The sequence below is a fragment of the Pseudopipra pipra genome, chromosome 3 (assembly GCF_036250125.1).
Source record: "Pseudopipra pipra isolate bDixPip1 chromosome 3, bDixPip1.hap1, whole genome shotgun sequence".
NCBI lineage: Eukaryota > Metazoa > Chordata > Aves > Passeriformes > Pipridae > Pseudopipra > Pseudopipra pipra.
In genome coordinates this window covers 16,002,493-16,026,356 of record NC_087551.1, presented here as the reverse complement: position 1 = coordinate 16,026,356, position 23,864 = coordinate 16,002,493, and the positions used below count along the sequence as shown (strand labels likewise).

The window sequence follows — 23,864 nt, the reverse complement described above, 5'->3', positions numbered from 1 at the left end:
CCCATTTCAGCCCAGCCCAGCCTGAGGTGACCTTGGCCATCTCTATGGAGGTGCCTGGTGACCTGGGCTGCCCCAGCCTGCCCTGCTCACTCAAAAACAAGATCCCAGACTGTAACATTTGAGTGGTATGTTGGAATCCAGTGATATCATAAAGAGAGGAGCTGTGTACTGAACTTTTTTCTTTCCATCTCCTTTTGTAACACCCACCCATTCCAAAATCTGGGAATCTGTTTTCCTCCTTTCTCTAGTATGACCTGTTTATGGGCTATCCATAGCCATTCCACTGTGAAGTACAATGGTCCTAGTTAGGACTGGACTGCATAAGGCAATATCTAACGTGCAATCCAGAAAGTGACTGAAGTAGAATATATCTACTATATATCTACTACCAGTCTCCATGAGGGGAGATAAGGTGCTGAGAGGCTAATAAGATTTACTCACCCCAAGCCTGTAATTATCTGCTTGAGGGAAAAGTTTGACCTACCTATATGAAGGAGTCCCATATTTCTTCAAATTTATGTTGCAGCCTTTTATGTGTGCAATATATATTCTTTCCACTGGCATACAATATCTGCTCCTAACTGTTGTATCTGCCTGAATGATGAGGACACACCAATTTCATTTTGGAAGCTACAGTAGTACAATCTTTTTTCCCTTACTTGGTTTTCTCAGAAGTTGCAAGAATGATTTTTAATTTACCCTTTATTACTTCTTCCTAAACTCTTTCAGTTTCTCAGTAATACTTTTCTAAGGGAAGGCTTTGTTCTTAAAACTTAAATGCATTGATTCCATCTGACAGCATCACATGGAGATAAATGTGCTGCATCTAAGCAGAAATGATTTATGATGATTTTAGCTGGTTGCACAAGACCAAATTCTACCATATTCCAACCACCTGTTTTGCAAGGAAAGGCAAGAATTTGATGAGGTGTTACACAAAACACAATCTTCAGCCAGGACAAGTCTAAACTGTTTTCTCCCTCAGTAGGTGTAATTCAGGACACGCACCTTGAAACTACTGGAGAATCTTGAAGATAAGCAGGGGTAATTTGAGGCTTTTTAGCCTTGCAATTTAATGTTTACAAAAGTTGGCAGAACCTCCTTTAAATTAAAGGGGTAGCAGTAGCCCTCAAAGTCACTCATTTCAGTCTGGAACACTCCCGCCACTTCAGATTTGCAACACGCAGAGGACTGATGTGGATATGTGGAGTAGAGCCTGTAAACATAGCTCAAGACTGAGAGGGCACTTCTTAAACCTCTATTCCTCTGCATACCACCTTCAGCTTATACCCACCTGAATGTCTATTAGTAAACTTCCCAGGGATCTGGATTTCTGTCCAGAACTATGTGCACGGCAGGGGTGGACAGTGCCTTTCAGTAGCTGATTATTGGCCCTGGATGTATGAGGCTCTGAGAAGGTCATCAGACTCAGCAGATCAAGGAAGAAGACAAAGTTAGACCATCCAAGCTCTAAGTGAGTACTCTTGTCCCAGGACACACCCCTGCCTTCTGATTAAGTGGTTAATCCAAAATCACACGATAAATCATGAGCAGAAAAAACCCCCAGCAGTCCTTTACTACTAGAGTGATTTCTTCTTCTGTCAAAAGCTTTCCTCACTTCTCCCAGCATGACTGATTACAGAGTGCTCAGTAAAACTTCTATCAAAACTTTGTTTGCCTAATCATCTGATGGGACCCATCTAATTAGCTGGCTGACATTGCCAGAGTGGGGCAATATTACTTGTCTCAATTACCTTTTCCCTATGTTCTGCAATTGGAGAAATCTCTGACTGAAAGCGTGAGTAAATTGACATGTAATATCCCTCTTCCTCTGCCAAAATAAGTTCTCTTTTCTTTTGCTCAGAATTAAAAATTCTAACAGACTGCCTCTGGTAGTTCTGGCAGGGACAGTGCCTGATGATATCTTTGAAACCATATGCAGCAATCCCAAAAGATAATCAGTGGCACAACAGGATACTCAAGTGATGAATTCACAAGACTTTTTTTCTATTTTGTCTAGAGATTTCTTGATTTGTCTCCATCTAAGCAGTCATCTCAAAGATGCAAAAACCATCCGCCTTTCAGAAAATAAAAGCTAAAAAAAATGGATGTGAAGTCAAAATTATTTGGGAATTCAACCTGAGGGACAGGAAGAGACTTTAAATCTTCACATTTTTATGTATTTTTTTGTTCTCATGAGGTACACTCAGACTGTTTCCTGTGGCTAGAGCAAACTTTTAATGCATTCTGCATATGTGGACTTATGGTAATGTATTAATCTCCCATTTTCAGATCTGATGGATCTCTGTCTTGAGGCTTACATGATTAACTGCACTCAGCCACATATTACATTTCTTGTCCTGGTTGGCTGAACGTTAATTTTCTCTTCTGTACAGGTATTGTATAAGAAATCAATTGTCCACCACATAAAATCTATTAAGCTTCTGTAACAGGGTTTCCAGACGACAGGTGCCCCTTTAGGCCTGTAAACCTTCATGCAGTTAACACACCTCTTTCTGCCTCATCCTCTACATCCCCCTGAGCCAACCCAACAACAGCGAACCTGGAGCATGATCCTGGCAGGGTACAGTGGCAACTGTAGAAAGTGCTACTGATTGGAGAAAAAATCAAATTCAATTCAACCCACTTAAACTCTGTTTTGAAAGAAGAACACATTTCATGAGAATAACAGGCATAAGTGTTGCCATGTTGGATCATTTAGGAAACAGGAGATGCCTTTTGCATTTTAACTCTTCTTATATCACTGTGCTGTTTGTGTGTCTCTTTGCCAGATTGTCTGTCCAGTAGCAGCCAAACTCTTTGACTATTCTGAACCAGCTTTGTGCAAAAGTACCTCTCTCAGGCTTCTGCAATATAGATTACAGATTTTTTTTTCCCCTCCCTCTGAAATAGTGATGTTTTGTATTCCAAAGTTAACTGGGACTAAAAGTCAGGGTAATTTGGCTACCAAATGACTAGTGTGCTTAAAAATGACTAGAAAATGTGAGTTTAGCAGGGGAGGAGCACATACCTACGAGAATGCATAATTGTTCACAGCTTTGATTTAATAGGTACTAAAAGCCCAATCCAAAGGATGGCCTCTATTAACAACTTATTAATAATTTCACTCAGCTCTCTGTCTTCAGAAAACTAATTTGACAGGGTTGTTGGGGGTTTTCTTTACACTTTCTAATGGAATATCATCTGTAATGAGTTCCTAATTTCCTGAATTGGGTTTGCTAACTAAAAAATAAAAATTCATTGGACTTACTTTACTGTGGAATAATTTGGGGTCATTCTCGCGCGTATTTCGTGCTCAGTGGCACAGCAGCTGCTCAGCAAGGTGTCAGGTTATTAAATTTTTTTCTCTGGTGGGTCATGTGCAACTTGCTGAATTCAAATACTCGTGCATGTATTCGAGATACCATTTCATTCATGTGTATTGGATACCAAGTAGATACTGCTGACACAAAACTCCATGAGTCTGAGCATCAGACGAAAGGGAGGATGGAGAGAAAGAGGGCACCATCCAGATGAATTCATGTTATGGTTAGGTTCCCATGACTACTTGTTTGATAACTCTGCAGCAAATCAGACCAATACTGACATCTTCAGAATAATAAAGCTATCATGATTCTTGGCTCAGCATGGCATAGTGAGATGCATGGATATGAACTGATTGTTACAGCAAGTTCTGTTCAGAAAGTGAGATAAAGTCAGGAGAGGAACAAGGAGAATGCTACTTCATCCCAGAGGAAAAAACAATCAATGCTTTCTTAGTAAAGATATTGGAAAAGTGATGTACCACCTTAACTCAAACACATCCTTTTTGCAATTCTAGAAGTACTCTAATATGGTTTTGGAAATAACATTGTGAATAGAATAGGGCAAGATTTCGATTAACAGCAGTTACTCACACCACATTAATTGAATTGCTCCGTATAAAGTAGCAGATGCTGTGACCCCATATATATATGCAAGGATTCTTGTTTAACAATTATATGGTATTTTTGCCATGTGCAATGTTGCTGAAATCCAAAGGGAGGAAAATCAGGAAAAGCAGCATCTGTCTCGCTAAACTGAAGGCTGTGCTAAGCAAGAAGGAAGAAAAAATCTTTTTAGGGAGAAATTTTTACTTTCTTTCAAGTTTTTGTTTTCCTTATATCGTTTTTCATCTGCAGATAATATGCCTATGACAGCTCAACATTTTTTCAATAATAAAATAACATACAGTTAGAAAACAAATGTCTTTTCTCCCTGTCTCTCAAGTATTAATCTTCTCTAGAGATCTCTCAAAATTCATGCAAGAGGTCTCTTGTATGAATTGTCAAAATATGACAGTTCATCCAACCACTATTTTGTGCCAACTGGAGCATGTTTTCTAACAATCACTGTTAGTCAGTACTTCATTTTTTCTTGGCCAGAACTGGCATTAGAAGTGCACTGTCATGTATTGTTTCTGCTGCATGCATGGGAGACTTGGTGGGCAAATATTTCTTGTGTGGAGAATGAGCTCTGTCAATTCTTGGAGCAGGAGGAATGGAAAGGAGAGCTATTGCTAGTTGTTCTCCCAGCACCCCTTCCTCACACCTCTCTCTGTAGCTGTCTTGAAAGACTGTGCTTATAATTGATTGATGAAGGAGTCCTGGCCCTCTTCTTTGTAGTTTGATTTCCACCGAACAAAGCAGCTGTCAGAGATTTTGGTGATTCAGTCCCTGGTGCACGCTGAGGAGCTGGGTATATATAAAGTAGATGCTGTCATTTTTAAGGTTCTCTTAACAAATAGATGAATACTTGTGTTGCTGTTTTCTCTAAGCAGTGGCCCATCCAGCAGTGGCTCACTCCCCAGAGGATTAATTTAAGTGCATCTGGCATGAGGAGAGCTCCACAGGGAGGCAGGCAGCTCGCCCTGCACTGGGCATCCAGGCCCCAGCACTCTTCCCCGGGGGTTATTCCCTTTTCTACTGAACATGTGAAATCATGCCTCCGGTGGGGCTCCTCCAAAACTCTTTTCTTCAGAATGCAATCTAACCTTAATAGCCTCTCCCAGGGGAAACCTGAGTGTTTTTCCGCCAAGGTGGGCATTGAAGGAATGAGCCACACTTGACCCTACCCAGCAGGTACCACCCCTGCGATCTTGCCCTGGGTGCTGGGGAGAAATTGGCCACATTGAAGACTTCCTTGCTGGCAGCGAGCTCTGAGGAGCCCTTGGAGCCCTGCGACTGAATGTCGTTGCTGTGAGGGAACAGCAGCCTTCCTGTCAGTAAATTCAAGGTCGGGGGGGCGTACACCAAGGAGACCTGCTGGTGCGGAGGAAGGACACAGAGAGATAAACTAACTTGCACTAAGTAGCTTGAAATTAAAAGGAGGTCCCTGATGAACACAGGCTGCGTCTCAGGGCAGGGAGAGGAGCTGGCATGCTGCCCAGCTGTTCTCCTCACTGCTTCACTTGCAGGTGACTGAGGTTCATCAGATGGGATGGACCCCAAAGCCCTGCAGTACAGAGTGATGCTATGGGGCTACTTGAGTGCATCCCCAGTTCCCCAACACCCCTGTCAGGCCATGCTGCTGCTCTCACACTTGTCAGCTCCTCGAGTGGCAGCCTCAAGACCAGGCAGTTATTGTTTGGCACAGGCATTTGCTAAGGGTAGATCCAGGGTGCCTGACAGGGATACATGTGGCATACTGTCCCTTAAAATGTGCAGTTTGCCCTTTCTCATTCCTGAGCAATGGAAGGAAATAGGTGAAAACGTCTCTTGAGGCTTGCTTGCTCAGCAGGAACAAGGCAGTTAAACCCTGCAATTGTTTTTCCTCTTGAATTTGTGTGACCGCCAACACCTTTTCCCTTGTGCTTTTTTCCTGTGCCCTTCCTTCCTATTATGGATTCACTCATTTTAAATTGCTGCTGTATCTCCAGTTGCACAGGGAAAAGATAACGCCAGGAATCCATTTGCAAGGACTTTCACCCCTTCTTTGTGCCAGCGGGGCAACGCTCACTTCCAAGGACCTGGCCTTGATCCTCCTGGGTGTTCAGCAGGCTGGTGAGCTGACAGCCAGAGAGCAGAGTCTCCTACTTATGTTCTATTCTTGGGGAGAAATACTTATCGCTGCAGGCTTCTTTGTGTCACCCTGCATGTGCACCCTGTGTTGGGGAATAGAAATGCAGAAAGTCCTGATGAGGCAATTGCAACCCTTAGATTGAATGGCCTGTGCCCTTTTGTACTCAAAGGGAATGGGAAGGCTTTAGGAACTGGCTCTGTCACTAGGATTAATAACTGGAAAATCAATTTGTCATTTCCCTGTCATAAATTAAAAGCTTATAGGCCTTATAACACGAGTAAAATAGAGGTTAGTGGGTATTGATGGAGGTCTCAAAGCTCACTCAGCAGAGCAGATCTCTACTATACAATTTAAATTATGTCTCCTCCGCAAGGAATATCTGTCAATATTTGTATTAAAAAAAGACATCCTGTGCAAGAATATTTTATCTGTTTCTACACCGCTGCTGTGACTGTTGCTGCTGAAAGAGGTATGTTCTTGAGGGAGGTTGTGGTCCCGCTTTGACAGGTGTAAGTGACCTTTACATTGTGCATTTGTCTGTGGATGTAGTGTAAATTAGTCATGTTTAAGCTGATGAGGTGCCAGTGAGGATGTGCATCTCTAAGCTGATCTTGCTGAGAACAGAGAACCTCTGCCTGCTCCCTTGTCTGTGGCAGTGAGGTGAGAAGGCAACCACACCTTTCCAAAGGGGTGCCCAGCTGAGAGTAATGGAGGAGTGATTTGTAAGGGAGGGAAAAGGACCTTTTAAAGTCAGGCGCATGTAGAACTAGAAAGGAGCAGTCTAAGAGGAAATTACCTGCTGGTAAGATTTTTGTGGTTGAAAGGAGATGTGGTTTAGACCAAATAAACCAAGCCTTTTTTTGGGCAGCTGAAGAAAGGATAATCAGAATAGTTTCTCAACAAGAACTGGTTTTTTATATATCCCTTTAAACTAGTTTATTTTTGTTCTAAATAAGGCATGTTTCAGTGATGGGTGATTACACAAATAATCTAAGATGACCCAAAGAGCGAATGATCCATAATCTGACCTGCAGCAAGGTAAAAGGATATTTCCCACAGATTACTGTGTTTTGGTTTATTATTCATATTACTATTTTAAGTCATTTGTTTATTAGAAAGCTCTAATCAGTTTAATTGAAACAGATATGGTTGCCAGATATTTTAGTTATTTGTGCATAAATTATTGCTGTTAGGTATGTTGGTTAAAAATAAATAAATTGAAGCAGTCACAAGACTCAAGCATCATCAGACATACACAGATTCCTGTGTCTTTTCAATTGAATAGTAACTTAATTTGCTTTTCATTCTATGGTTAGTATCCTCTATCTTTTTATGTACCAGAAGCTAAACTGATTGATGTCTAAGCCTTTCTTAAACACATTTTTGCCTTAATTTGATTATAAGCATCACTTTTGTTTCTTCTTTAAAAGTGTAATGGTGAAATAGACCTCTAATAAATTATCTGTTCTGTCTCTCTCATGTCCAGTAGTTGCAGATGAAAGAGGTTGTTGGACGACGAGTTGTTTGTTTGGTTGTTTGGGGTTTTTTTAAATTTAAAAAGAGCTTTTGCTATTTTTTTGCTATATGGAACTTAAATTCATATAGAACCTTTAGGATCTGTAGTGTTAATACAGCTCTGGCATAAATGCATTTATTGGGTGTAAATCTCTGTGACATCACTTTTAGAAAAACATCAGAAATCACAAAAAAAGAAAAACATCCCACTTTACTGATTAGGCACACTATTCAAGTCCCAAAGCTCTGTATCTAGTCAATTTATATTGCTAGTAAGTTTAAAAAATAATCACTAAAAGTTGTGTTAGATTTAATTGCCTTCCTGCAGTATTTGGTTTTTCAGTAAAAGGCAGAATGGCTTTTATTCAGCTTCCAAAGACACATGGCTTCTGCTTTCTGTGCTTAACTGGGCAAGACAAGAATAAACTTGGTCTTTCATTTAAATGTTAAGACAAAAGTAAAGAAGGAAGGAAAAGCACTTTATTTTTTTATGCAGAGATGTAAAATTTGACAGGTGATTTGTGGCAGCAATTCAAATGTTATGAAGGTTCTGCATTTGCAAGTGTGGCTTATGTGGTCTTGTAGCAGCTAACACATCAAAACTAGCTTATCAGTGAAAAAAAAAGTATTGTATACAATTCCTTTTTTATAAAGTATATTGCATTGTCAATAGTGAAGGACATTGTGAAAGAAGGAAAGCCTAAGGGTAGGAAGTTAATGTTAGGCTTAGAAGATTGGATGCTGTTTGCTGTGTTGCATCAGATGGCATTTCTTTGTCATCATTTCTTTGTACTGAATAGGATAATAGCACTGAAATTTGTGTCTTACACAGGACTAATTTAAATAAGAGCCTAAGAAAAGTACTGATATTCTGGTGATGTGAGGGGACTACTGAGTTCTGGAGAAGATGCAAGTATGTTTCCATTAAATCGCAGACATTGTCAGATGTAGGAGCCAAATCATCTCCCCTTCTTCCAAGGAAAAACCTGTTGTAAAGGACATTCAGCTTGACCACAGCAGGCATGTTAGATCATGCCTACTTCTCTATAAGCTATTCATTGCAAGGGAAGGAGGTGGTATTGCTACTTGCCTTTTTTTTCTTTACTTTCCCCTCTTCAGGCAGAGCCTTTAGTTGTCTGCAGGGATCATAAGACTGAATGTGATGACTCTTATTTAGTCACATACCCCGATTAAGCTGTACCAGTTGTAGGTCAGAGGCCTGCTGTGTTAAGGGCTCCATAACTGATTGATAGCTCTCTTCTGAGAATGGAATTCTGGAAAGTCGAATGGGGGAGCAGAGCTGGCTATTGAGTATTGACAATCAGACTGTCATGGGGGACTGGAGGAGGAAAATAAGGAATGCCTTGTGGATATCCATGGAGGGCTTCTCTGCTTGGGTCAGGAGAGTAAGAGAGCACACAGGCTTCTGTTTCGAGCAGCTGGGCAGGAGAGAAGGGGAAGCGAGCAGCAACTTCTGGAAAGCTGAAGAAAGTATGAGGGAATCAGGATCAGGAAGAGAAGGCCACAAAGAATGAAGTAGTTGATTTGAAATGATTGTTCTTGCCACGTGTCGTCCTTGGCTTGGGCTTTCCATTTCGCCATCCAGTGGGTTCCATCAAAACAGTCCTTGCATGAGCTGTGTTTCTTCCCTCCACCTTTTTTTTCACAGTGCCCTAAAACACATACTCCTCAAGGTGTTCCCCATAACAAAACTGTACAGTAATGACAATACATCTTCTCTAACATGTACTTGAGCATTTGTTTGCTCTTTGATACAAAGTTTAATAGACTCCTAATACTTTATAGGGTTAAAAAAAAAATTGGGTTTGTTTTTCTTTTTTTTTTTTTGTTGGTAAAGACCATCTAAGGGACTTTAAGAAATAAGTGGTCTGAGGTTTGGGTATGATATTGCAATAGTAAACTGTAATGCATTAATATATCCACAGTTCCCTGATGCCCAAATAGAAGTGTTCTTCATGTATCATGAAATTTATATTGATAACATAGAGGCCTGAAGAGAGTAGGGGCTTGTGCATTTGAATTTAAGGAAATGTGTGTAATCCTTGTTTCTGCTGCTTGTAGTGTATATGGATTTCTTACATTGTATGGTTTCCATGGCATTGTGAAGTATTCAAAATGCTGAGTGAATATTAAAGCACCTGGTTAAGAATATCAAATATAAACTGGAAAAAGACTGTTCCTTCCAGCTTGCTGTTAAAACAGCAAATTAGCTGGGAAAAGTGTAGCGGGAGGGCAATGGTATTAACCTTCAGATTAGAAAATATTATATCACCAGGAGAATAGGCTGAACTACATAAATCTGTGCCCACTAAAGGAATTAGATGTTTAATAGAGAATGTAATTGAAGTTTTAAAAAAAAAACACAACAGTTAATTTCACTAATGTCAATTCAGATTTTTTGTTTCACTTGCATAGCTATGGCAGGACAGTAGACAGTATAGAAAACTCGAAAGAGCAGCTGGATTTTTTTGAAGAGCTTTTTCAAATAGATCTAGCCTGTTCAGAACCAGTGAGTTAGTTCAGAAATAGTTTCTTTTTCTTACTGAATATTGTGTTGAGTGCTGACTGTGGTGATAAAAACAAATGTATGCAGGAAATTACAGAAAATTTTATGTTCTTGACAATTAAAAGTAAAATCCTTTAAGGTTATCATTGCATGTTGTGTTAAACAACTTGAATTACGGTGTAAATTTGACTTGGGAAGTGAATCATAGTTGCACCAGCAGAGTAGTGGGTTTCTGAAAGAGAAACATCTCAAAAGGAAATGTCTATGTTGGAGGCAGATGCTGGCTGTAATACCTGGAGGCTGAAGTTTTACAGCAGCAAGTCAGGTTTCTGCTGCCTGCTGCCTCACTAAAGTGTTTCCAAACCTAGAGAGTCAGAATGTTGCCTAGTGGGTACAGTCCCTGTGGCTGCCAGCCCATCCCATATGCCCAGGATATATGACTTGCTTTGTAGAGACCTGTGTTCACTGAGATGAAACATCAATGTGAAGAGAGTTAGTAGTCTTTGCACTACACTGGTCCTGGTTGAATTTGAACCACCATTCCAGAAGACATTGGCTTTATGTCCCATTTTATCCATTGACTAACGGATATCATTCAGTCCGGATGATGTCTTTCCCTGTTTTAGCCTGTGCTGCCCTTTTAGCTGTCCTGAAGGGGAATAACTGGCTCTTGGGCCTCCCTTTTGAGGCTGCTGCCTCCATAATGAACCTCTCTGTGCAGCACATTCAGGCACATATTTGCCTTTCTGTTTATTGAATTCTTCTATTTCTTTCTAACTCATTATGGAAAAAACCAAGCCCTAACTTACTAAACTATAAAATTAGTGTGTATTCACATCTTCTAGCACAGAGGAAGCTGAATTTAATTAACCTGATATGTTTTATGTCTATTTTCTTTTTCCAGTATTTGACTGCAATTTTGAATCTCCTTGTGAGCTGGAATATTCCTTTACCTCAAAAGAGCAGGAAACCCCCAACAATGCCTGGGTCAGACTGAGTGCAGAGGAGATCTCACAGCTAAACATCCCAGATGGGCCAGAGAGAGATCACTCTGAAAGTACACCTAAAGGTAAGACAAATGCAACTATTATGCCTTCAGTGTAGTGGTTAGTTTTAAAAACAAAGCACCCATGCTCCCACCCCCAAAAATAACCCTCACAAAAAAACCCAAAACCCCACCCAAACAAACACGTCCTCCTGAAATGCTAAAGACAGCTAGAATCCTTTTACTGCAGCAGATGATGAATGCAAATGATGTGACAAACAAAAGAGGGTCATTCTGCACAAGAGATCTGTTTTCATCTAAAGGCAACCTTCATCATCTATATGGGAATCAAAGCATCAAATATAATATTGTGTAAAATATCCTAATTGGGCTGACCCATGCCATGGATGGTATTTGGATGAGAACTATCCTATGGTGCCTATGTTTAAGGTCATTCAGTGTTTGGAAGAGTTTAGCCTTACCTTTGTTCAATGTCCTGTGTACTGCTTGCATATTTGCAGACCATTTTAGGCAATATCTTGTGTCCAGGGCTTAGGTTCTCTGTTTGGTAAGAAAGCAAAAGATGGGGTTTGTCCTTAATATAAGGAAAAAAGATCCTGTCTTTAAAGAGAGCAAGGAAGCCTGAAAAGAAGTGAGTGCAATAGATTTTTCTCCTTTCTTGGAAGCAAATTTGGTTTGTTGGAATTACTTTTCCTGCTCGTGATCATATCTGTGAACAGCAGCATATTTCATTAAGATTATAAGTTCTGAAAGATTTTTAGATATATTTGTGCTCTTCTAACCTTAGGAAAGCAGCAAAATCCTTAACATCCTTTTGGCTGTTAGTGACATCTGCTTGAAACCTCTCCCTGTAAGGGTCAGGTGGTGTTGATAAGAACAGAACTACAAAAATGGAAATGGGGAAGTTAGGGCTACAGGCTTTATCCAGAAAAACAAAGAGATGTCAGGAAGGACAACGAAAATTATGAGGGATAAGTTTCCATACTAGGAAAAACTAAACAGACAAAAATTCTTTATTTTGTCTACAGTGGTAGGACTTAGAAGTCTTTAAAATGCACATTGAAGAGCAGTGGAAAGCAGCTGTGAAGTTAGTGAGTTCCAGGTATAGAACAAGTGAGCGGAGATATTTTTCATGTAGCACCTGAATAAACTGTGCAAATAAGATACATGAATTAATGTTATGGGGGCCAGAAGTATGCATAAATTTAAAGAAAGATCAGATTAATTCTTGCAGAATACATTCGTCACTGCTTGTTTAATTCAAATTTAAGGCCTCTTATATAGAAAGCTGCAAGTGAAAGGATCCTTTTCTTAGTAGCCAGCATCAGAGATGGCATTTGACTTTGCAGAGCTGCAGTCTGACTGCTCGTAGCAGTTGTTATGTTCAGGTGAATACTGAGGAAATTTTCAGTGCTGCTTTTCGTTGATATTCTGTTTTCTCATCCATATCAATAGTATAGCACTTTTCCCCAGATAGCCATTATAAATTAACTTTTAAGGCCCATTGATTCATCAGCAGACCAAGTCATTTTGGCGTGATCTGTGTCGTGTGTAAAGCAGATGGACCACATTTGTGCTGCAGGCAAATATCTTCTAATTTCCACATCAGCGAACATACATACGCATACTGAATTTCTTGCTATGAAGATACAGTTCAGGGAAAGTTTGAGGTAAAGCAGAAGTTCTGCTCTTGTTCTTTTTCTAAAATTCTAGTGCAGGCTGGCTGCCACTGAAATTTAGGAGTCAAAACCTTGTTTTGAGTTGAGAAGAGTAGCTGTTACTTTCCTGAAGCGGGGAAAAAATGGGAAAAGCCACAAGGAAGTAAATGTATTGTTCCAGGTAAAGAGTCTGGCCAGGTCAATGTGGTGCTCCATTTTGTATGATTCTTTTGAATTCTTTTCAGTAGAGTTATACCTTTGCCTGTACTCAGTTTTCTATATCTACCAAAGCACAAGAAAGGGAGACTGTTGACTGGCTCTGTAGCCCAAAACCAAAGATGTTAGTGGTTGATGATTTCCAATTGCCTATTGGGGTAAAATTCCATTTCTAAGACCAAAGTTTGTTTTTTTTCCATCTGGAATATAGGCAATTTAGGCTGAAGCTTGTGCTCTGCTGTTTTCTGCTGTTCTGAGGGGCAGGTAACCAGTGTCATATTGATTGAGTGGATTTAGATTGGTGGGCCATCAGAGTGGATTATTTGAGGTGATGTATTTGCTTGTATGTGTGTGTGTGTTTGGGTTTTTAATTTATCAGGCATGCTGGACATGGTGGTAATTTAATCTTAAACCCCTCAGTAGAGCTGTAGGTCTGCAACTCATAGACAACTGTAACTCTTGCTTGTGTAAAGACTCATTTGAAAAGCAACACTTGGAGCTAGCATCTAGATATTTTAAATCACTTTAATTATGGCTGTTTGGCATATAGTTGTGTGGTCTGTTTCAATCTGAAATAATTAAGCACAGTAGTTCCAACCCCCACTGTTTCCTGCAAATTGTACTTGCAATTATCTCAATCTCATTTCATCTCCTTTGCAGACAGTAATGCACAGAGATAAACAGATAGCTTAACTAGATTTTGGGATGGTTTAGCTCATACTTGTCACTTGGTTATCAGGTCATGTCAAGACATTGATAGAGACAAATGCCTCTGGTATGATTCATTGTGCTGCGTGTAAGTTTCTCTAAAAGGTTCAGTAGGAAATCACTGGTAAATCTCCCTAAGACAGGCATTAGAAGAACTTCTGTATTTTTGCCCCTGTCCCAGCAGCAGGATACAGCTCAGTGTCAAGAAATTGGAACAAATCATGGATTAAGCTGCCTAGAGTAAGAACTAGTTTCAGGTGTCTCAGCATTTGGTTACAGTCACATCTGAGCACTCCATTCACTTGGCATGTTCAGCATGTACTGTCACACAAATCATTGATCTTCTGAATAGGAATAAATGGTGAGGTGGAAGAGTTTGATATTCAATTATTCAGGGTAAAAGATTGAAGGTCTAGTTTTCACGGAATTAAAAAAGGATGCTTAACCAGGTAATAGTGACAGGTGAAATTTAGTGTAGATTATTTGAATTGAGGTGGTGTGAGAGACGATCAGAGTTTGGCATATATGCAGACAGATTGTAAGCTGGTTATGGTCACTTAAGCTGATTTGGGGGTAAGAATAGAGCTGTGAAAACATCAACTCAGAAGCAGTCACTAAGTAAAGGTGATTTTGGGGCTTACTGGGAGGAGAGTAGGAAATAGGAACAGTATGCTATAGTATAAATGTGAGGGGCAGCTGTATCTAAAACATGGTATTCTGTTCTAGATCCCATGCATCAAAAATCTTTTAGTACAGCTGGGTAAGTTTTTAGAAGAAAGAAAACAAGGTTGATCTAAAGTATGTAATGGCTGTCTTTTATGAAGTCTTAAATTAACCAGGGCTACACTGCCTGCAAGAGACATCTAAAGGAATACATGGCAAGGTTGTATAGAAATCAAAGCATTTTATAAAATCTTTATAAAATATGTATAAAGGTTTATAAACTCTGAAGACTTTGTAAAGCACTGAGAGGATGAGTACAGAAAAAATATTCGGTATTTCTTCTAATACAGAATTGGACAGCATCAGGTGAAATTGGTAGATGTCAGGTAAAACAAAAGGAGATCCTTTAGTATGTAACAAATAGGGAAACCGTGGAACTTTTTTCCTGGGATATTGTTGGTGCTGAAACATTCTGTGAGTGTGCAAATTGACAGAATATGAGAAGAGAAGAAAAACAGTTACAGCTACTGGATTCTCAAGACAACCTTTCCTGGCTCAGAAAGAACGTGCGTGAAAGGCCATGAAGGCCAGGGGTGATGAGGTACAACTGTTTGCTCTTCCTGTTCATATATTCTTTCCTCTGTATCTCCACCTGTCTGTTTTAAGAGCCACATATCTAAAGTTAATGGATCTTTGGTCCGTGCTGGTAGGGTTGGTGTGGTGGTGTGTCCCTACCTCACCTCCCAGCCCAGGTTCTTCTTCCCTTTCAAAAAGGAGAAAAATGCACTAAGAGTTTTGGACCAGTTTGGAGAGTCAGAGAAAAGTTGCTTTTTAAACACTTAATGTTATTTGCTATTCTGTTAAAGCCTTGGGAATGCCTTCAAACCATGCAAAAATATTGAGTATTTATTAGAAAAAACTTCATGACTGTCTGTCTGTAGAGATCTAGAAAATAATTATTATCAAGGTACTTTGGGGTTGGGGTTTTGTTTTGAAAATTTGTGCGAAAACGTTTCACTCTTCTCCATTCCACACAATCTTGTAAGTGGAGCAATGGGTGTTAGAATCACTAGTGTATCTTCCAGCTATGCCTCTGAAGATCTGCTGGAGTTACAAACATTTCCAAGTCTAACTTCTGTAACTTTCTGCAGGGTCAGAGATTTAAGGTTAAAGTTCCATCGATGTGCTAAGGATTGACAGTAAAACCTCTACTTTTGGGATCTGAATCAGGATTGTATGTGCTGTAATGAATAGGCAATCCATTGTGGATTACTAGACTTCTTTTAATCCATGAATAAGTAAAAAGATGCTATAAAAAATTCAAGCATTTTGCATCACCGACTGCCTTTATTTATTTTGACAAGTGTGATTAATTCTTAATTATTCATGATCCTTCATAATATATTATACCAGCAAACGTACTGCAGTCTATTGTAATGAAATATGAGGAATTGCAGTTCTTGCTACTGTGGCAATATTTCCTAAGGAGGCAGGTCGGACAAGCCAGTTTGTGATTGGAATGAAGGGGTTTGCAGGAAGTTGCACTTTGCAGCTGTGGGGATGTAGGTGTTTGTCATGCTCAAGTTGGAGAGTCATTTGCCTCTCTAATAAACCTGAGATGGGTCAAACAAGCCATAAATTCTGTGCCTTTCAGCTCTTGAGTCAAACCCAGGGCTTTCTGTACTATGAGGGCCTCTAGAACACAGCTCTAAGTAGCAGGTGGTTTAACATACATCAGAAAGTGTGCCTTTTCAGAATTCATCTCTTGGGCTACCTCGTCCCACCGCTTGTATTTTCCTTCCGCCGGGGGCCACTGGCTCAGGTTCCTGTCAGCAGACTTGCATTGCTGTGTTGCCCAGGGACTTTGGAGGACAGTAATCATTGCCCTTGATCTGAGAGCAGAGTTGTGGCTTCCTTCTGAGTCGAACTTTACAAGGAAAAGATGACCACTAGTACGAAATGTATTTAAGGGGGAAGGACCAGTAGCAGCTGCACCCAAAACAATTACTCACAAATCTAGGTCTGATCAAATGTCAGAGTGGTCTGTTTCTAATCATAAACGCAATTTAAAACTTGAATGTTTTGAGTCTTGACCACTCTTGACCATGGTGCTGCAGGCAGGTTGCCTGCTCCTCTTTTAAATCTTGTGATTCTAGGTAAAGTAAGTGAATTTCTGCTTCTGTGATTTGAAGATTTCAGGGCCAGGAAAATATGCAGCTACTTGATAAAAAGCTCAGATTAAGAGATAAGTTAGGGAGGTATGACCACCATTTCAAATAAAAATCAAAGCCACCCTGCAAATGTGAACTCCAATTGAGACAACTTCTTAATGGAAAATGTAGATTAAACTTTCATGAAGGATGGCAGGGGAAGTGGGAGATGAATGAGGACAGTGCCCTAACCAGCTACTGATTAGTTGAAAAGCTCTTATGTAAGTTCTAAAACAAGAAGTATCTGCATATTTTGTTAATGTGGATTTGATTTTTGTAATTATTACTAAAGAAATGGAGCAAGGCTAAGGCACTGAGCATATTAACAAATGGGAAATAATGAACTGCAGGATTATAAAATGGCTGTTGACTTTAATTTATGATTCCTCAGACAAAGAAGAACGAGGCAGATAATAAAAGATAATAAATAATATTTTGTTTCAGATTATCACTTTATTAACAAAACAGTAGAGTATAAATCAATGTGGGCTTGCAAGAACTAAGTAGGTGAGAAGTTATTTTTCATGTATGACTCAAGCAGAAAAGAGACTTTTAACACTTGCAATTCCACTAAAAATTGGGAAAAAAATTCTCTCTGAAAAAGATAGCTATTTACCAGGGGAAAGAATAAGGGGTAAAAAGAGTAGCTGGGCTCACAGTAAACAGCCAAAAGTTTTCCTTTTACATTAATTCTTATGACTGTTTTGAGGATATGCCTTGATCTCATAGAACTGATCTAGCTTATGTGCTTTTTAAACAAGGTATCAGAGGTATTTCTTCTTTAGTAAGTCATTGAGATCTTGACACAGTAGGCCTGGAAAAAGAAACAACAAGGCAAGAATTGTTTTCTCAGGGGATTTCTATTTTGAGAAGAAAAATGTTTTTGAACCTACTGCAAATTTTGACAAAAATCTTGCAGACCCGAATGTTTATTGCATCCCCCTCTCTAAAGCTGAAGAAGAACGTGGGTCATCCTGGTCTGCAAAGATTCAATCCATATGGTTGAATAGTCCTTAAAAAGATAGCTTTGTGATATGATGCCACCCTAGTTTTATTATTTATAAGCATTCAGATAAATGACTGGTATCTCTTGAAGATTTGTAAACTTTTGTGGTTTTGTTTATTCCAAGTGGGATTCGGTTTCTTATTAGTTATTTTCCTCTTTAAGATTTTGCCAGCAACTCAGTGGAAATAATTGTTGTGTGAGAGTTGAAGGATCAGCTACGTACTGCAAGTGAAATAGCAGAAGAATTAAGTGAGGTCTGGAAGTCACACATGGACCGAAAATTATCAATCGATCTTACTGCAAATGAGAGTTTTATGGATTTGTAGGGATGACTGTCAAGTTCTTTGTAAACAAAGAGAGGGTTTAAAATCAAAAATATTACTTACAATGACTAGTTCTATCTGATCTAGAAGAGATTTAGATTTTGATACTCAATTTCCCAACATATACATATCAACATATAAGTGTTACAACACAGCCCCGCAACACAGAAATTTATGCAACATTGAGACACTAAATGCAAACCAAACTTGCTTCCAGAGTTCATTGAGCTGTGGAGAAGGAAAAATACAGCCTTTTTATGATGATCAGATTCCAACTCGTACTCTGTCAGTACAAGAAATGGACCAGGTGTTCTTAGCATTTTGCAGCTTGCTCTTCTCATTAGTACTACTCTTGTGCTTTGTTGTTGCAAAATTATTTTCCTTTAATGAGCCTGCTCTAAAGAGGTAAATTATTGTCTCGCTCTAGGACAGTGTGTTTATTTATAGAGTAGGTATGTATTTATACAGACTATGCATAATCACGGGGGTTTGTTGATTTTAGAAATCTTGTTTGTTCATTCCTTAATTCAGTGAAGACTTGCATGCAACTCAACATGAAGCATTCTGTTCCCCAAGCTGAAGAAGAAAAATTAATTTTAGTGTGCATCAGATGTTAGTATGCTCTAATGGTTTGCTGCATACCTGTGACTAATGTACTCCAACAAGTATATCCAGAAAAGGCATAGACAATGAAGAATAAATGGGTTGTAAAATGGTCTCTTTCTCACTCCTAATGACGGTTTGTCCTTGGCAAGATGAGAGATATATTAAAAGGACAGCTGGAGGGAAGAGTGTCCTGCTCTTGGCTGTGTTTGACCTTTTTATAGGAAAAGACTACTGGATTAACACACATTTGTAATTTTTTTTCCCTCCATGGTGTTTGTCCTTTATCACCAAATACAATGTGTACATCCAAGCATATGTTGTGTTCAGAGGTTTTGTTAATTGAACTTTTTAAGTATAGAAAACTCACATTTGTGCAAAAAATATTCAATGAATTAATTAGTTGTTATTTGGTAGTTTTAATTTCTTTCTAACCTGCCTGCTGCCTCTATTTTCCATGTGTTTATTTTTTTACCATTCCAATGACAGCTCATGCATATGGCTCTGTACATAAAAATATAATGTATGATTAAGGAGTATCAGCAAGATACTACAAGCCTTGCAGCCACTGCACATTGCCAATCCTTACCAACCATAGTCTTACTGTATCCATTGCCAAATACTACAATAACTTGTGCTTCTTTAGCACTTTACCTATGAGACTCTGAGAAGGGTCTACTATAGAAGGCGCTTCATATGATTTTAAAGAGTTGAGAGACATGTTTCTCCCTGTTGTCAAAGAGAATCTAAAGCACAGTGTGATTAAATCAATAGCCCAAGGTGAGTTGTGTTTCTAGGTGTGCCAAACTCGTTGTATCTCTTGCATCTTAACCAGTACTAACAATTGTTGGAGCCCATGGCTTCACAGTATTTTTGTCGTGAGGTTGGCTTGGTCTGCTTTTAGTAAATAGATATAATCACGTGGGATTTTCTACTGAACTATTCTGTGAGATTATATTAAAAGCATAAGCAAATCGACAAGACCTGGAATATTTTTGCTTTTATTCTTCACATCAAAGATGATGTGTCTGTTGTGTTGCAGTAGGTATCTTACACACCTATGCTTGGATGAATACATTAAAAGAGACTCACAGAACTGTAAAAGCTAAGACATTTTTCTGCTGTGACTCTTGCTAAGAACGAAGTCCAGCTAATTAATCAGAGGTAAAAAATTGTTAATTTGGGATTGTGATAGAGAAAATATCCCTATTTAGTCAGGATCTTAGGGCAGGCTAAGCTAAACCCAAGTACAGTTTAACCATTTTGCCAGGTGAATTTGGGTAAAGAAAAAGAAGAATGATTTTTAGTATTTCGGTCCTTGGTTTTCTGATGAAATTCGAGTTGTTTAGATGCAAGTCTGTAAAGGATATATTGGTACCAATGCTTGTTTAATATCTCATTTTTGGGAAGACAGAACTGCATGTACTACTTCAGAGGTGTTACTATAAGTATTCCCCTAGACATGCTTTCAGAGGTTAAGTCTTACGAGAATTGTTAATGTTAAAGCTGACCAAAATAGTTTTATTTTTCTTTCCCTTGAAGGGGCGGGGAACCTGTGAGCTTAGTTGTTTTTTCTTATAGTAGCTTAAACTGAGCATGCTTATTTTATCTCACTCAAAATAACCAAAGAAGGTTGCAGCATTAAAGATAAGGTACTGAGTGAGAATTCTGTTTTCTATCTTTAAAAAAATAAATTTTGTAATACCATGCAGTGCCTGCTTAGGTGGCCCCAAGCAACTTGCCTAGATTCTAATGAATAATCATCCATTCAATTATGAGTTAGAAGCTATCCCTGAAGTTTCATCTGTTTTCTTTCTTTGCTTGTTTTGAGAACACAGTGATTAAACAGATGATGTACGAAGACGAGAATGGCCATACTGGGAGAGCAGGAGAGGGAAGAAAACTGGTGGCCAGACTTCCCCAAATATCCTCTCACTTTTCAGACATGCTGTGTCAGAGACTGTGCACTGAGGGGAGCAATAAAAAATAGCCCTCCATGTTATGTTGTAAGTCTGATGGGGTACATACTGCAGTGTCTTCTTGTTGATTTGGGATCTCCACCCCTAGACCGTATTTCTTTGTTGAGCAACACTTCCTTTCTGTGCAGTGACAGACACTGTGCATCGTGCTTTTGGTGAAGCAATCGCTTTCTCGGAGTCCCTTTGTGTCCCTTTAGTCTCAACAGCTTATTTTTCTTGTCTGTCAAATGCAAGCAATTTAGAAGTGCTTGACCTTCGTCTCTTACCTTCCCTAACTAAACAGAGTTTTAAAAAAAAGTTAGATATGAGTGACAATCTTTCGTTAAAATGAAAATACTCTCTTTTTAGAAAATCATTTGTAGTTCACATTAATGGTTCGTATCACTTGTGAAGCCAGATGAAAGTCAGTTTTGTTAGCTGAATGCTCCAGTGTCACAACACAGATGAGAGAAGCAAGCACCACTTGATTCTAAATGGCATTTCCTTAGGAATTCAAGAAATATAATAGTAGACTTTTAGCCATTGTTCTCCATTTTTTCTTCTTTCTTTTCTGTGTCTGTGAGCAGATCCTACCACTCTACTGTGAGAGGCTATCTTTCTAAATTATCTGGTGTAAACACGAGTAAACAAGATGATGAGTAGACTTCTCCGGATTGGCAGAGGTGTTCATACAGCAGAACCAGAAGATTTGTTACTTGCCATTGCCTGTGTTAAAAGGATAAACCTGCTAAAGGACGGAACTACAATAATTTGCTTTGTGTGTTGCTTTTAGTGGGGTTCATGTTGCTGCTTTCGTGTGCTTCCAGTGGGGAAGTGGAAAGGTCAGGCAATGAAGGGAAGCATTTTGCTGTGTACCACAGATAGTCATCTCTGGCAGTCATTTAGAGGCTTGCAAGGCACACAAACAGCATAATAAAGGTTAGATCACAACTCCTTTTCACCTGTCACAGTAATTTTGTTTATCAGAGAAAAACCCAAGCTGCAGAACTCTGGTATTGATTTCAAGCAGAAGGTTCAAGGATGTTCTGGTTTAAAGATGTTTATTCAGAGAATGGAAGAAACAAAAAGCCCATGTTAAAGCAACATTATGATGCAGGTTTAATTCCACACTCTGGGTTTTTCCTGAAGGTGTGAAAGTATTTGAGGAAAAGGCAGAGGATGGTTTATGTTTGATTTCTCTAAAAAATTACAGCTTTTCAAACTGCCTGCTATGGATAGGGCAGGCTCTGCCCACCTGCCTGAATTGATCCTGCGTTTCAACAAGGGCCCTTCATTAGAGGTGAACATTTACTGTGACATACATAGCTTGGAATTTTACACATGGAACTTCCTTAGATTGGGAGAGAAAGAAAAGATCGTTCTGGTAGCCTGATTGCCTAATTGCACAGTACTGAAACCCATTTTCATTCTGTAGTTCTTGGTTTATTAAGTGTCTAAGGGCAATATATTCAGTGTTATCATGTCAGTAACAAATCAAGATTTCTGAGGAATTAACAGCTTAGTTAATCTTTGTTCTATCATTAATTAAGGGCAAAAAGCAAGAATACTAGAAGAAGATGCTACAAAACTTTATATAACTTAATTCAGGAAATATTTTTTATATAGCTCAAAGTAATGACCTTTCAATGACTAACCAAGACAAAAGAGTATCTGTTAAGCAAAAGTAGATTCTAAAATCAACTACTTGTTAAAGATGCCAAGCCATTTGCAATTGGTGGCAACAGTGAACAGCAACAATTAACATTTTTAATAGCAAGTTTCTTTAAGGACATTTATGTAAATATGAGTACAAGTGTAGGATATGTAGCTGTTTGTCTTATCCCTCAATGGAGAAAGGTGAATTAAGTACAGGAGTTTTATCTTTGAAGGATTTGATAACCTAATTAGAGAACAGAAAATCTGAATCCCAGTTACTTGTAAACTTCCCAAAAAAAAAAAAAACCAAAAAACCCTGTGGTAATTGTAATGCCTTTGAAGCAAGGGATGACTCAAATGTACTCCAGCCCTTTTCAAGGTTGGTGTTTGACCTGCTGCAGACAGTTCTCTCTCTGGTCACCTTACAAAATGGATGGTTAATGGTAGGTGTTTGCTGTCCAGCAGACCTGAGTGATTTTTGTTACACATAAAGCTGAATTTAATGTGGACTTCTGGAATATTTGGGATGCTTAGATTCAGTGGTATTGTTCCTAATTGCCTTAAAATCAAGGAATACTCAAGAAATAAAAGGTAAAATTTTGACTATTTAGAAACTGAAGTAAGGCTTCCATTAACACTGAACCTCCTACTCTGTCATACAATGGGCTTTTGCCAGGAGTCGGTGACAGGACTAAGGGATGTTTCACTGCAGATGAAACTTTGGGAATCAGTGTTTAGGTTTTCCTTGCAGTGAGGAGAAATCCCCTTGCAAAGTCATTCGAGAGCCAATATGCTTCCGATAATGTTTGTGTTGTGCATTTGTTTATGTGCTTAGCTGAGATGTTTGTGTCATAGATGAGTGCTGTCTGAAGCTGAGCACTTCCATTTCTTTCCACTGATTTACAGTGAGAAGGCATCTGTCTGGACAGGTAAAAATATGCTGGAGTAGGGTCTGTCAGTGATTGGGTGATCGTTGACTTGTACTTTCATTACAGAGTGAGTGACAAAGTGTTAATTGAAATAACTGAGCTCCAGCCAGCTCAGGTACCTCACTTGGGTGTAAAGCACTGCTTAACTTGAGGGAAGAGCTGATATCCCTGAATTAAGAGGTAGGAATTAGCTCTATGGAAAACAGGCACATTAGAGACAATGCCTTTAACTCTCTACTATGTTTTGAGGTTTTTTTTTTTTTATCTGTATGAAATTATACATTTCAGAGTGCTTTGTGGGCAGGCAGGTGAAATGTACTGCATCACAACTAAAAATTGATTGCTCTGTGCCTTAGTTAATGTTACATCCATTAACTCTTTTTGAGGGTGGAGCACCAAAACTGACCCTGAGTGCAAAGCTGGTAATGGGCATTGCAGTAAGAATGACCTAAACGACTTGCAAAAATTAACGAACTTGTTGTTTACTTGGTTGGTTGCTTGGTGTTCTACTTTTATCAGCAAGCTGAACTTTTAAAATGCAACTTAGTCGCTGAACTATTCTTTGTTGCTAAAACAACTACTCGTAATACAAACTGCAGAAACTCAGTGACCTACAGATTAGCCTCTTTGCTCCTGAATGTAATCAAAGCCGTTTCTTTATGTGCAGGTTGTTTTGGGGGGTGTGTGGAGGGGTGTCCTGTTTTCTGAAAAGCCCCTTCCTTTTCCCTTCTCCTCCTCTGATCTGTTCTCTCTTGAAAATACCTTTGGTATAGCTGGATGAAGAGATACCGATCCCAGGAAGTGGCATTTTGGTAGTCCAGATGTA

The 23,864-nt window shown here is 39.1% G+C and overlaps 1 protein-coding gene across 1 annotated transcript in view; it reads left to right on the top strand.

Annotated features, from left to right (window-relative positions):
- The window catches only part of ALK (ALK receptor tyrosine kinase), a 317,575-nt gene that overhangs the window by 85,224 nt on the left and 208,487 nt on the right, over positions 1–23,864 (top strand). The window contains 1 exon segment of the mRNA XM_064648001.1: positions 11,007–11,171. Within this exon segment, the coding sequence (XP_064504071.1) occupies positions 11,007–11,171 (165 nt within the window).